At 47.2% G+C, this 13,662-nt stretch overlaps 1 protein-coding gene across 1 annotated transcript in view; it reads right to left on the bottom strand.

Annotated features, from left to right (window-relative positions):
• The window catches only part of slc4a5b (solute carrier family 4 member 5b), a 123,437-nt gene that overhangs the window by 23,131 nt on the left and 86,644 nt on the right, over positions 1-13,662 (bottom strand). The window contains exons 23-24 of the mRNA XM_034192414.1: positions 6,041-6,202; positions 5,585-5,696 (exon numbers count right to left, since the gene is read on the bottom strand). Of these exons, the coding sequence (XP_034048305.1) occupies positions 5,585-5,696; positions 6,041-6,202 (274 nt within the window). The remainder of the gene's footprint in view (positions 1-5,584; positions 5,697-6,040; positions 6,203-13,662) is intronic.

The following is a 13,662-nucleotide window of genomic DNA, read 5'->3' as shown; positions in this document are numbered from 1 at the left end:
CTAGCCGTATAACGAGATCAATAAGCCCGTCTAAATCCCGCGGTTCGTCCTTAGCCACCAGGTGCTCCTTCAGGACCAACGACAGTCCATTTACGAAGGCGGCACGGAGGGCAGTGTTATTCCAGCCGGACCTCGCAGCCGCGATGCGGAAGTCGACTGCATAAGCAGCTGCGCTCCGGCGCCCCTGTCTTTTTGACAGCAGCACGGCTGAAGCGGTCTCTCCTCTATTTGGGTGATCGAACACTGTTCTGAACTCCCTCACAAACCCATCGTATGTCAGAAGGAGCCGTGAATTTTGTTCCCAGAGCGCTGTAGCCCAAGCGCGTGCCTCACCGCGAAGCAGATTAATCACATAAGCTATCTTACTAGCATCAGTCGCGTACATGACGGGACGTTGTGCGAAGACGAGCGAACACTGCATAAGAAAGTCCGCTCACGTCTCCACACAACCCCCGTACGGCTCTGGAGGGCTTATGTATGCTTCAGGGGAAGGTGGGAGGGGTCGTTGAACGACCTGTGGAACGTCAATATTGTGCACAGGATCGGCAGGAGGAGGAGCCGCAGCAGCGCCCTGAGCGCGCGCTTCCACCTGCGCGGTGAGAGCCTCCACCCTGCGGTTAAGGAGGACGTTCTGCTCGGTCATTAGATCCAACCGAGCAGTAAAAGCGGTGAGGATTTGCTGCAACTCACTGATCACGCCTCCTGCAGACGCCTGTGCGCCCTGCTCTTCCATTGGCCGTTCAACAGCCGGGTGACGCCCCTCGGGATCCATGACGCTGGCCGAGATATCCTGTTGAGAAAGTGTAGGAACACGGACCCACAACAGGGGGCGCAAATGAACGGACAATGGCGGAAGTCAAATAATAACACTTTACTGTTGTGAATGAGCACAACAAACACGGCAGATCACAATAGAATGCAATGAAGTCAATTCACAGAATGTGTCATGTGGGCAGGCTCGAAGATAAGAGACGTCTGTCCAAAGCAGAACCGGAACCACACGATTTCCTCTGCCACCGAACCCCGGGAATACTGGAGCCGCCAAGTCCCGAACTCCCAGGTGGCCACTGCCTCCGCTTGTCGGATCTGGTACTGCTGGCGAGGAGCAAAAACAGTTAGATGTGGGTGCGTTTACACCCAGCAACACTTATGGTGGGAAATCCACCTCCACCTCTCATCAGAAAACTGGTATGTGCAGGAGTATGAGTACTTATCAAAAAGGTTGGTGAAAAGTCCAACTCAGTCTCCAGCTGCAAGTACTCACTGACTACTGTCAAAACACAAAGCAACAATGTTTACTGTCTGAAAGACAACACAACGGCTGAGTACGTTACCTCCTAAGAAGAGCGATATCTCGGCAAAGAGGTGGAGATGTCATCTTGCTGATATACAAATGAAGATCAGATGATTGGTGACAGCTGTCATAGGTGATAAGTGACAGCTGTCACCCCGGCTGCTCCTGTGAGGCGGCAGCGCCCTCTTGTGCCTGGAGCCCGCACTCCAGGCAGGGTGCCCTCTGGTGGTGGTGGGCCAGCAGTACCTCCTCTTCAGCGGCCCACACAACAGGGAGGATGGATGGGGTCATGTATTGCGAGATTTTGGCAAACAACCTCCTTCCCTCAGTAAGTGCATTGAAGATGGGTCATGGCTGGGTCTTCCAGCATGACAATGACCCCAAACACACAGCCAGGGCAACTAAGGAGGGGCTCCGTAAGAACCATTTCAAGGTCCTGGAGTGGCCTGGACAGTCTCCAGACCTGAACTCAATACAAAATTATTGGAGGGAGCTGAAACTCCAAACTTGAAAGATATGGAGAAGATCTGTGTGGAGGAGTGGACCAAAATCCCTGCTGCAGTGTGTGAAAACTTGGTCAAGAACTACAGGAAATGTTTGACCTCTGTAATTGCAAACAAAGGCTACTGTACCAAATATTAACATTGATGTTCACAGGTGTTCAAATACTTATTTGCAGCAGTAACATACAAATAAATTATTAAAAAATCATACATTGTGATTTCCGGAATTTATTTATTTTTGATTATGTCTCTCACAGTGGACATGCACCTAAGATGAAAATTTCAGACCCCTCCATGATTTCTAAGTGGGAGAACTTGCAAAACCGGAGGGTGTTCAAATACTTATTTTCCTCACTGTAGATTGCAGTGGGATTGTGCTCAGACTGCACATTGACTGGCGTTCGATGGGTGGCCCTGCCGGACTGTTCCACTAGTGTTTTACACATGTGCAACACATTGGAGGCAGCCGCCCGAATGGGCCCGCCCATGTCGACTGCTCTGAGACCGCTGTCCAACTTTTTCAGACTGCACCTCAACACTTTTCAGATGTGGGCCTATTCGTCATTCTGACGCTATTCGGCCTAATCCGTGCTATGTGTGACAAGGGTTTAACCTACCTGGAGTCTCCAGAAGTGCAAAGTGTTCAAAGCTCAGAGACACAGCCAAGTTAAGGTAGGCATGACCACCACTGAACAAGATTCACAAGTTTAAACATTAAGACTGAGCCAATACATAACAAATCAAAGGTTTAATCAAGATCATATCAAAGGTTTAACAGGTGACTCTTCATGGACCATGTGGATTAGCCTGTGGCTGCATCACTAATGGACACACAGCACCACTTCGAGCCTGGCACCAACAAGGCTCATGGCACTTACTGAAAAAAGGTGGCTATATTGGTCACGGAATATTTTTGAAATGCAGAAAGTATTTATTTGTTCATTTTGTGTTATTTGTTACACTGTAATAAATGAAAATAAGTCAGGTGCAAAATTTTGTTTTTTCATGATTCCACACATTAATAGTTGCCTAATAAATGTGCCATAAATGTTTAATAAATGTGCAGTAAGCAGGTTTAGAAATTGAACAAATGAATGCACAAATACATAGGTATGGGGGGGGGGGGGGGGTGGAGCCTTTGCCGGTGGTCATTGGGTGAGAAGTGGGATCAATCCTGTCTAGGGTGTGTTTCAATCAGACAGACTGCCAGACCATCGCTGGGCTGTATATGTTCAAAAATAAAAATGATACACAGGAACGCAACTTGCCTAATAATTGTGCACGCAGTGTAGAGCTCTGCTGTAGTTGCCCTCTTGATATACATGTTCTTTTCAACAGTGAAAAATGGCAGTTCTTTCACTTAAAACAGCTGTCAAAGGTGGACAGAGTAATCAAATTATCATTAATGTTTTTAATATTATAAAAGTAAGCTTGATTGATAGTCTGTGAAGTACTGAATACTTATGCAACCTGTTATTTGGATTTATATTCTTAATTAGTTTGTATTATGGTTTATTAACTTGTTTTATTCATTCATTCATGTTCCATACCAATTATACTCCAATTAAGGGTTACGGGGGGCTGGAGCCTATAGGCTCTGAGGCAGAGTACACCCAGTTTATCACAGGGCCATGAACTTGCTTTAACTTTGAGGCAAAAAAAAAATACCCCAAATCTTTTTAAAATACATGTGTAAAAAGAATGTGCATTTATTCATTTTTGGCATGCTGTCATCGAAGGGGTACCAAAGTGTTTGTATACAACTGTAATAAAAATATACATGAACCCAATATCTTCTCAGAGCACTTTTAGAGCAGTCTCCAGTTGCCAATGGATGATACCCGACTGTCTATTTTTTGGGGGCAATCAATAATCAGGTAAGAGTGGCTGGATGTGCTGATCTTGTGGACAGGTTTGCCTTCACTTGAGACAGGAAGGGAATTGAGACTGTGGGGTGGTGGTGTGAGAGGACTGGGACATACATTGTGGTTTCAAAGGATCAGAACTGTGAACTCAATGGTGAACCCAATTTATGTTCTACTTCACAGGCCCATGATCTTTCCTGCTTGATTGCTTGGATAATTAGTCAACATAACCAGGAACCTTATGAGTATTTGGATGCTGGAAGTCTGAAAATAAGTTGGATGCCTCCAAGACGCAGAAGATATATTAGTGTCTTAATTCACCACTCGGTTTGTAGCATGCTGTAGCATGTTAGCAACAGCTAAAGGGTTAGCCAATATTAGCACCGCCAGTTAATTATCAACATATTACACAACATTTCAAGAATAATAATCTTGCAACACATGTCCACAGACAGAATTAAGACAGTACTCTCTGCCCTATTCAATAAATTGGGCACACAAAAGACAGAAGTGCCAAAAAAAACATTAAAACTACAACTTAAATGGCTGTTGCTACTTGGAGCAGACATATTGGATTGTCAACTTCATCCGAGTTGAAGAGTTGGAAGTACAACTTCAGGGGACATTCCTGGAAGTGTGTAACTAGGAAGTTATCACCTCAGAGTGCACCAATATTCCTACAACCAAAAAAATAAAAAATAAAAAAAATACTCAAGGGAGCTTTTCCTTCCCGCTGTTACCAGTATGTTTCCTCAGGGGTTGGACAAGGGTTGAGTGACGAACTTTCTAAATTTGTGCTATATAAACAAATTCAATTTAATTGAATCACCAATCGCTGCCTTACATCTGGGTGTTGTCAAACTTGATGAGTAATCAGGAAAATTTTTAACATGTTTTTTTTAAACTGTAATGTGATGAACAATGATCCAAAAAAGTGAAATGTCTGTTATATATTTGTGTTCAATGTGTCCAATTATGGTTTTCTTTAGTTGTTTTCTGTACTTCTTTCTTATTCTCACTTTCCTTTGTTCTCTCTTGGTATGTGCATGTAGAACTGGATTTGACCAGTTTGTTACAATTATAAATCATATGTCTCCCGTTATTGCGTGGGCCTGGGGCAGGGGGGTTGGACCTCCCTTGAATGCCCATGTGGGCCAATAAGAGAAAGATTTTGTGAAATAAGGTCTGCCTCTGTAATCCTGTATAAAAACTGTTTGTATCCATTGTCCGGGGTTCTGTAAGGGAGGCTCTTGTCTGTAAGAGAAGTTCTTGCAGGGCCCAGGCCTGATTATTTTTGCTGTGACTTTGATTAAATTTAAAAGTGCAGAATAGTTTGAGTTTGTACTTTGTAAGGGGCAGTATTACAGAAAGAACTGGGCGAAGAATTAACATGTCACAAGTACATAATTTGTGCGGAGTTGGAGGTACAATTTTGCAAAAGTAGGTGATGGTGGGCATCCAAGTACAAGACGCAGTAACTGAAACCAAAAATTGTCAGTACAAATGCCAACAAAATAAATCCCATAAAAAGCATGCTGAGCTCTTCAACAGAAGACAGTTATGAGGTGTAAACGGACATTTTAGCTTTGGGGGAATGTGGGAATAACGTAGTGCCAGCACATCCGCACAAACACTCATGGAATGGAACTAGGCCAACCTTGGGTGTATTCAGCAATAATCAGAAATACTTGCCAGTCTTTGGTGACACTCATTTGCAAGCAGTCATATGATAGGCCACATTTTTTTAAACTAACTGGCAAAAATTGCATTATTTACTGAGTTTCTTAATTTTGGAATCAGGATGCAAATTGGGGCCAAAAATCAGCAATGGGAGACTGCCCTTACACTCTATCTGTTACACTTGACAAATGACAGCTTTGAAAACAGTTCAATCAAATTACCAGAGAACTGGACGTACTCACAGTTAGAGGCTTGGTTTTGGGAGGGTAGGGTAACATGTGTGGGGTGTGGCTGAGGGTGGGGCCTGATGGCCTCCAGTGGAATCATCACAGGAGGGGGGACTGAGCTGTCATGCTACGTGACAGAACGAGGAAAGAGTCAGCATGCACAAACAAACAAAATAACAAACACTGGCATCATCTGGGATAGGAAAGTATGTGAAGTTTTTTTTTTTGCTGTTATTTGAGTGAGTATTGAAGGGAAATAAACACCAACAATGTGAAGGTGGAGAGCAGACTATATTAAGTGTTATTCCAGTGTCTTTTCAGCAACACTGTGGGACAGAGAGGAAAAACACTGAGTATTAGTCACAGACAAACCCAGGAATGAAGCACCTACAGCAGATGGAGTGATAACTACAATAAAACCGACCGCACAGCTTGACAATGTTGCTGCTTGCTAAACATCATCTGCCGTACCTCATCACTTTCTGGTGCTGTCACTTTCTTCTCCTTCTTCGTCTTCTTGTCATCCTCCTTCTTCTTTTTTTCTTTATCGGGGAGGATGTCATCCAGCCATGCTAAGTCATGTTGCGAGAACATGAAATCCAGAAACTTCCGAACAACCATCAGTCCCAGAATCTGCACAAAAAGGAAACCAAGACAGCACCAAATTATTTCATGTATATTTTATGTGCAAGAATGGAGTCTTTTGCCATGGCTACACAAAAGCTGAGTGGTTAAATGACCAACCAATCAAATCCTCTTCTGCTTGACTATGATTTGAGTGAAGGACTTTAAAATGTATAGCCCTCCTGACAGGAGGTTTGGTTTGGACACAAATGCAAGACTCACAAACACAGCTCTGGTTGACAAACTTTAGTGGTGTGACAAGCAGTGGTCGGTACACGGGTAGACAGTCCAGAAAACACAGCAGCAGAATTATTAACATCAGGCTTTATCGTGGTCGGAACAAACGGGCAGGTGGTCGAAAACACTTTGAGGCAGGCAGGACTATGGAACATGAACGAGAGCTGGAAAGAAGGCACAGGGCGCATCAATCTGGCAAAGAAACAAAGCAGAATGAGCAGTATATATGCACCCCAGCGACGAGCTGCAAATTGAACACAGGTAAGCATGGAAAGCACTGGAAAGGGGGGCGTGACCAGGGAGAGAGAGAGACAGACATGCCCACCTGTAAAAGAGACAGAGAGACCCAAACAGAAAAGCATCCAACAAGGAGATAAACAAAAAAGAAGACAGCCTACACACAAAAACAGACTACAACCAAGAAATAAAAGCAGATGAAACACACCCCCTGACAGGACCCTCCCCCCGCCACAGCCAGCCCCGGACTGCCCAGGCAAACCAGGGTGAGCAGCATGAAAGTCGCGAACAAGCACAGGATCCAAAATAAAGCGAGAGGGAACCCACGAGCGCTCCTCGGGACCATAGCTCACCCAATCGACCAGATACTGAAACCCACGACTGCACCGGCGAGAGGCCAGGAGCCAATGCACGGAGAAGACCGGGCCACCATCCACACACCAGGCGGGCGGCGGGGGAACGGCAGGAGGGCATAAAGCACTCGACCGAACAGGCTTGACGTTACTGAAGTGGAAAGTAGGGTGGACACGCATGGACTGAGGAAGAAGAAGACGGACCGAAACGGGGTTAATGACCCTGGAGACCGGAAAGGGACCGACAAACCGGGGAGCAAGCTTCTTAGGCACGCCCCAAAGCGACAAGTGCCACGTAGAGAGCCACACCTGCTGCCCAGGGACGTAGGACGGGGCAGCGGACCTCCGGCGGTCAGCGGCCGTCTTATAAGCTTCTATAGAACGGGATAAAATCATCCGAGCACGCTCCCAGTTTCACCGGCAACGAAGAATCAAACTGAGCGCCGAGGGAACTGATGATTTAAGGTCGACCGAGGGAAAAAATGCCGGCTGCTGTCCAAAAACCACATGGAAGGGGGAATAACCAGTGGAAGAAGAGGGCAAACTATTATGGGCAAGTTCGACCCACGGAAGTTGGTCAGACCAAGAGGCAGGATGCCGCGACGCAAGCACCCGCAGACCTTTCTCCAGGTCCTGATTTATTCATTCTGCCTGCCCATTGGCCTGTGGATGGTAACCCGAAGTCAAACTGGAAGTTACCCCGAGGAGACGGCAAAACTCACTCCAGAATCGAGATATAAACTGCGGGTCCCGGTTGGAGACTATATCCTGTGGTAAGCCGTGTAGTTTAAAGATCTGGTTTAGCATAACCACAGCTGTTTCCCTGGCTGACAGTAGTTTCCGTAGAGGAATAAAATGAACCATCTTGGAGAGTCGGTCGACTACAGTTAAAACCACAGTGTGGCCCTTGGAAGGTGGGAAGCCAGTTACAAAGTCTACGGCAATATGAGACCACGGATGAGACGGAATTGGCAATGGTAACAGTGACCCTGCAGGTGGTTGATTTGAGGTTTTATGCATTGCACATACCTGGCAGGCAGATACGTATTCAGAGACGTCCTTTACTAGGCCTGGCCACCAAAATCTTTGCTGCACCACGAACAAGGTCTTTTTAATGCCAGGATGACAGAACATCCGACTATCGTGACACCAGTGGATCGTCTCACTCCTGAGGTCTGGAGGAACAAAACGTTTTCCCCGCGGACACCCGACAGGAACTGGCGCATCCCCGATTGTCGATTTAATTCTACTCTCGATGTCCCAGGTTAAGGCAGACACAAAACATGAAGCGGGTAATATCATTCCTGGATCTACAGGCGTGTCTACTGGCTCTCCCAGGCGAGATAGGGCGTCTGGTTTCCCGTTCTTGGTGCCCGGGCGGTAGGACAGAGTAAAGTTGAAACGACTAAAAAATATTGCCCATCGGGCATGGCGGGCATTGAGAAGTTTGGCTGAACGGAGGTATTCCAGGTTTTTGTGATCAGTGTAAATGACAAAGGGAATTGTGCCCCCTCCAGCCAGTGCCGCCACTCCTCCAAAGCCACTTTAACCGCTAACAGCTCGCGGTCGCCGATGCCATAATTGCGTTCTGTGGGGGTCAATTTCTTTGACAAAAAGGCACAAGGGTGTAGCCTGTTGTCTGTGGGGTCCCTCTGGGACAGAACAGCCCCCACACCAACATTGGAGGCATTGACTTCTACCACGAACTGTCGTGTGGGGTCAGGGAGGAGTAGCACGGGGGCCGCGGTAAAGCAATCTTTTAGGACTCGGAACGCCTCGTCACATTCCTTCGACCAGACCAGACAAATGGGCGGAGGGACGAGGTGATAGCATGCAGGGGAGCAGCCACTGAACTGAATCCTCGAATAAATTTCCGATAAAAATTAGCAAACCCTAAGAAACGTTGCACCTCCTTACGGGAGGTGGGTATTGCCCACTCCTGTACTGCCACCACCTTTGCAGGATCCATCTTAATCTCCCCTGCGGAAATTACAAAACCTAAAAAGGAGACCGTGGACTTATGAAATGCGCACTTTTCTGCCTTCACAAACAGCCCATTTTGCAGTAAAGTTTGTAACACCTGGCGAACGTGGCGAGTATGAGCAGTCAGATCAGGGGAGAAAATGAGGATATCATTCAGGTAGACAAAAACAAATCTATTCAGGAAGTCACGTAGCACATCATTTACTAAGTTTTGGAACACTGCGGGCGCGTTCGTGAGACCAAATGGCATTACAAGGTATTTGTAGTGACCAGAGGGAGTGTTGAAGGCTGTCTTCCATTCATCACCTTGCTTAATTCTTACCAAATGGTATGCATTACGCAAGTCGAGCTTAGTAAAGACCCTGGCACCTTCCAACAATTCAAACGCGGAAGAGATTAATGGCAACGGGTAGCGATTCTTCACTGTGACCTCATTCAAACCGCGGTAATCGATGCAGGGACGGAGTGTTCCGTCCTTCTTTCCTACAAAGAAGAATCCCGCCCCTGCTGGAGAAGAGGATGAGCGTATTAACCTGGCTGCTAAGGACTCCTGTATGTACTTGTTCATAGCGTGACGTTCAGGTGCGGATAAGGAGTATAGTTTTCCCCGAGGAGGAGTTGCCCCAGGGAGAAGTTCAATGGCACAGTCATAACTGCGATGCGGTGGTAATGATTTAGCTTTTGCTTTGCTAAAAACAGCTGCGAGATCATGGTAACACACGGGAACCCCAGTCAGATCCGGGTTGATTTCCTGCGAACTACAGACAGACTTAGGCAAACATACACTGCTACAAGACGGACTCCAGGATATAATTTCGCCCTTCGTCCAATCAAAATTTGGTCCATGGCGTTGAAGCCAGGGGTGCCCCAGAATGATCAGGTGAGTCATGTTATCCATCACATGAAAGCTAATTGATTCAGAGTGAGAGTGGGAGATTAGCAGTTTGACAGACTGAGTGCGGTGAGTGATTTCACCAAGCACGTGACCATCCACGGCACGTACCGCCAGGGGGTGTGGGAGCTTATACGTCTTAAGGTGAAGGTGCCTGACAAGAGAGGACAGGATCAAATTGGCATCAGAACCTGAATCTACAAAAGCAGATATGTCTATGGTGGTATGGTCAGATGTTAATTTAGCTGGGATTATATTTTGAGTAGAAACAGAGGAAATGGAATTTAGACTGACCCGTACCTCGGATCTTGGCCGCACGGTGGCACCCTTGGCCCGACAATTAGAAATCAAATGTCCTGAATGTCCACAGTAGTAGCAGAGGCCGTCCTCACGGCGGCGCTGTTGCTCTGTTTGTGACAGACGCGATCTCCCCAGCTGCATTGGCTCCTCAGAACTGTGTGGTGGGGGCTCAGGCCAAGAGTGAGTGGAGGAGGAGGAGTAACGGGCTGGAGGCGTGTCCATCCGGTGGTCGGGATTACGGTTTGCTCACCGAGGACGGTCCTGCAGACGGCAGTCAGTGCGGATGGCCAGTGCTATCAATTCATCAAGATCATCCGGCAGGTCGGTGGCTATTAACTGATCCTGGATCTCTGCAGACAGACCCTGGAAAAACACATCGAGGAGGGCCGCCGGGTTCCATTCACTCTTTGCTGCAAGAACGCGAAAGTCGATCGCGTAGTCTGTTACCCGGCAGCTGCCCTGCCTCAGCCTCATGAGGGAGCGCGCAGCCTCGCGCCCCGGAGCAGTGTGCTGAAAAACCTGTTTGAGAGCCTTGGTGAACGCTGGGAGAGAAGCACAGGCGGGAGATTGTTGGCTCCATTCCGCTGTTGCCTAGGCAGCCGCTCGGCCGGAAAGGTGAGTGATCATATATGCTATCTTCGTTCTGTCTGTCGGGAACATGGGTGACATCAGCTCGACGTGGAGCTCACACTGTGTAATAAATGGTCTGACGTCGCTGGATTCTCCAGAGAAACGTTCCGATTGCGACAGTTGGTTGCAAACCACTGGAGCAGATGTGGGAATTGGAGCAGCTGCTGACGGCCCAGGTGAAGGTGGGCTGGAGGCCCCGGTGGCCACGTCTGACGAAGCCTGAGGACTGAGTTGCGCCAGGAGCTGATTCATCTGCGCGCTGACAGTGGACATGAAAGTGTCCTGGCGTTTAGCAAGTTCGCTAATACCAGAACTCAGCTTAGCGAGCTGGTCTTCCTGCTGCGCGAGTTGCTGGCTGTAGTGTCGTACCGCCAGCTGAAAGGGGTCTGAGCCTGCTGTGTCCATTGTTGGCCAGATTGATCTGACAGGAGGTTTGGTTTGGACACAAATGCAAGACTCACAAACACAGCTCTGGTTGACAAACTTTAGTGGTGTGACAAGCAGTGGTCGGTACACGGGTAGACAGTCCAGAAAACACAGCAGCAGAATTATTAACATCAGGCTTTATCGTGGTCGGAACAAACGGGCAGGTGGTCGAAAACACTTTGAGGCAGGCAGGACTATGGAACATGAACGAGAGCTGGAAAGAAGGCACAGGGCGCATCAATCTGGCAAAGAAACAAAGCAGAATGAGCAGTATATATGCACCCCGAGCTGCAAATTGAACACAGGTAAGCATGGAAAGCACTGGAAAGGGGGGCGTGACCAGGGAGAGAGAGAGACAGACACGCCCACCTGTAAAAGAGACAGAGAGACCCAAACAGAAAAGCATCCAACAAGGAGATAAACAAAAAAGAAGACAGCCTACACACAAAAACAGACTACAACCAAGAAATAAAAGCAGATGAAACACACCCCCTGACAGGACCCCCCCCCCCCCCCCCCCCCCCCCCGCCACAGCCGGCCCCGGACGGCCCAGGCAAACCAGGGTGAGCAGCATGAAAGTCGCGAACAAGCACAGGATCCAAAATAAAGCGAGAGGGAACCCACGAGCGCTCCTCGGGACCATAGCTCACCCAATCGGCCAGATACTGAAACCCACGACTGCACCGGCGAGAGGCCAGGAGCCAATGCACGGAGAAGACCGGGCCACCATCCACAGACCAGGCGGGCGGCGGGGGAACGGCAGGAGGGCATAAAGCACTCGACCGAACAGGCTTGACGTTACTGAAGTGGAAAGTAGGGTGGACACGCATGGACTGAGGAAGAAGAAGACGGACCGAAACAGGGTTAATGACCCTGGAGACCGGAAAGGGACCAACAAACCGGGGAGCAAGCTTCTTAGGCACGCCCCAAAGCGACAAGTGCCACGTAGAGAGCCACACCTGCTGCCCAGGGACGTAGGACGGGGCAGCGGACCTCCGGTGGTCAGCGGCCGTCTTATAAGCTTCTATAGAACGGGATAAAATCGTCCGAGCACGCTCCCAGTTTCGCCGGCAACGAAGAATCAAACTGAGCGCCGAGGGAATGAGCAGCATATATGCACCCCAGCGACGAGCTGCAAATTGAACACAGGTGAGCATGGAAAGCACTGGAAAGGGGGGCGTGACCAGGGAGAGAGAGAGACAGACATGCCCACCTGTAAAAGAGACAGAGAGACCCAAACAGAAAAGGATCCAACAAGGAGATAAACAAAAAAGAAGACAGCCTACACACAAAAACAGACTACAACCAAGAAATAAAAGCAGATCAAACACACCCCCTGACACATCCCAGAAGTGACATAATCAGGAAATGAAGAAGCTGATCTTCTGCTTTTGTTGGATTTACAACCCCTGGCAAAAATTATGGAATCACCGGCCTCAGAGGATGTTCATTCAGTTGTTTAATTTTGTAGAAAAAAAGCAGATCACAGACATGACACAAAACTAAAGTCATTTCAAATGGCAACTTTCTGGCTTTAAGAAACACTATAAGAAATCAAGAAAAAAAGATTGTGGCAGTCAGTAACGGTTACTTTTTTAGACCAAGCAGAGGAAAAAAATATGGAATCACTCAATTCTGAGGAAAAAATTATGGAATCACCCTGTAAATTTTCATCCCCCAAACTAACACCTGCATCAAATCAGATCTGCTCATTGACATTGACCCTATGCCATGACATTGACCCTATGTGTCTTTTTGCAAGGAATGTTTTTGCAGTTTTTGCTCTATGGCAAGATGCATTATCATCTTGAAAAATGATTTCATCATCCCCAAACATCCTTTCAATTGTCCAAAATATCAACATAAACTTGTGCATTTATTGATGATGTAATGACAGCCATCTCCCCAGTGCCTTTAGCTGACATGCAGCCCCATATCATCAATGACTGTGGAAATTTACATGTTCTCTTCAGGCAGTCATCTTTATAAATCTCATTGGAAAGGCACCAAACAAAAGTTCCAGCATCATCACCTTGCCCAATGCAGATTCGAGATTCATCAATGAATATGACTTTCATCCAGTCATCCACAGTCTACAATTGCTTTTCCTTAGCCCATTGTAACCTTGTTTTTTTCTGTTTAGGTGTTAATGATGCCTTTCATTTAGCTTTTCTGTATGTAAATCCCATTTCCTTTAGGCGGTTTCTTACAGTTCGGTCACAGACGTTGACTCCAGTTTCCTCCCATTCGTTCCTCATTTGTTTTGTTGTACATTTTTCGATTTTTGACACATATTGCTTTAAGTTTTCTGTCTTGACACTTTGATTTCTTCCTTGGTCTACCACTATGTTTGCCTTTAACAACCTTCCCATGTTGTTTGTATTTGGTCCAGAGTTTAGACACAGCTGACT

This window comes from Thalassophryne amazonica, chromosome 17, assembly GCF_902500255.1.
Source record: "Thalassophryne amazonica chromosome 17, fThaAma1.1, whole genome shotgun sequence".
Taxonomy (NCBI): domain Eukaryota; kingdom Metazoa; phylum Chordata; class Actinopteri; order Batrachoidiformes; family Batrachoididae; genus Thalassophryne; species Thalassophryne amazonica.
Note: the sequence above shows the minus strand (reverse complement) of the source record. Positions and strands in the feature narration are given on the sequence as shown.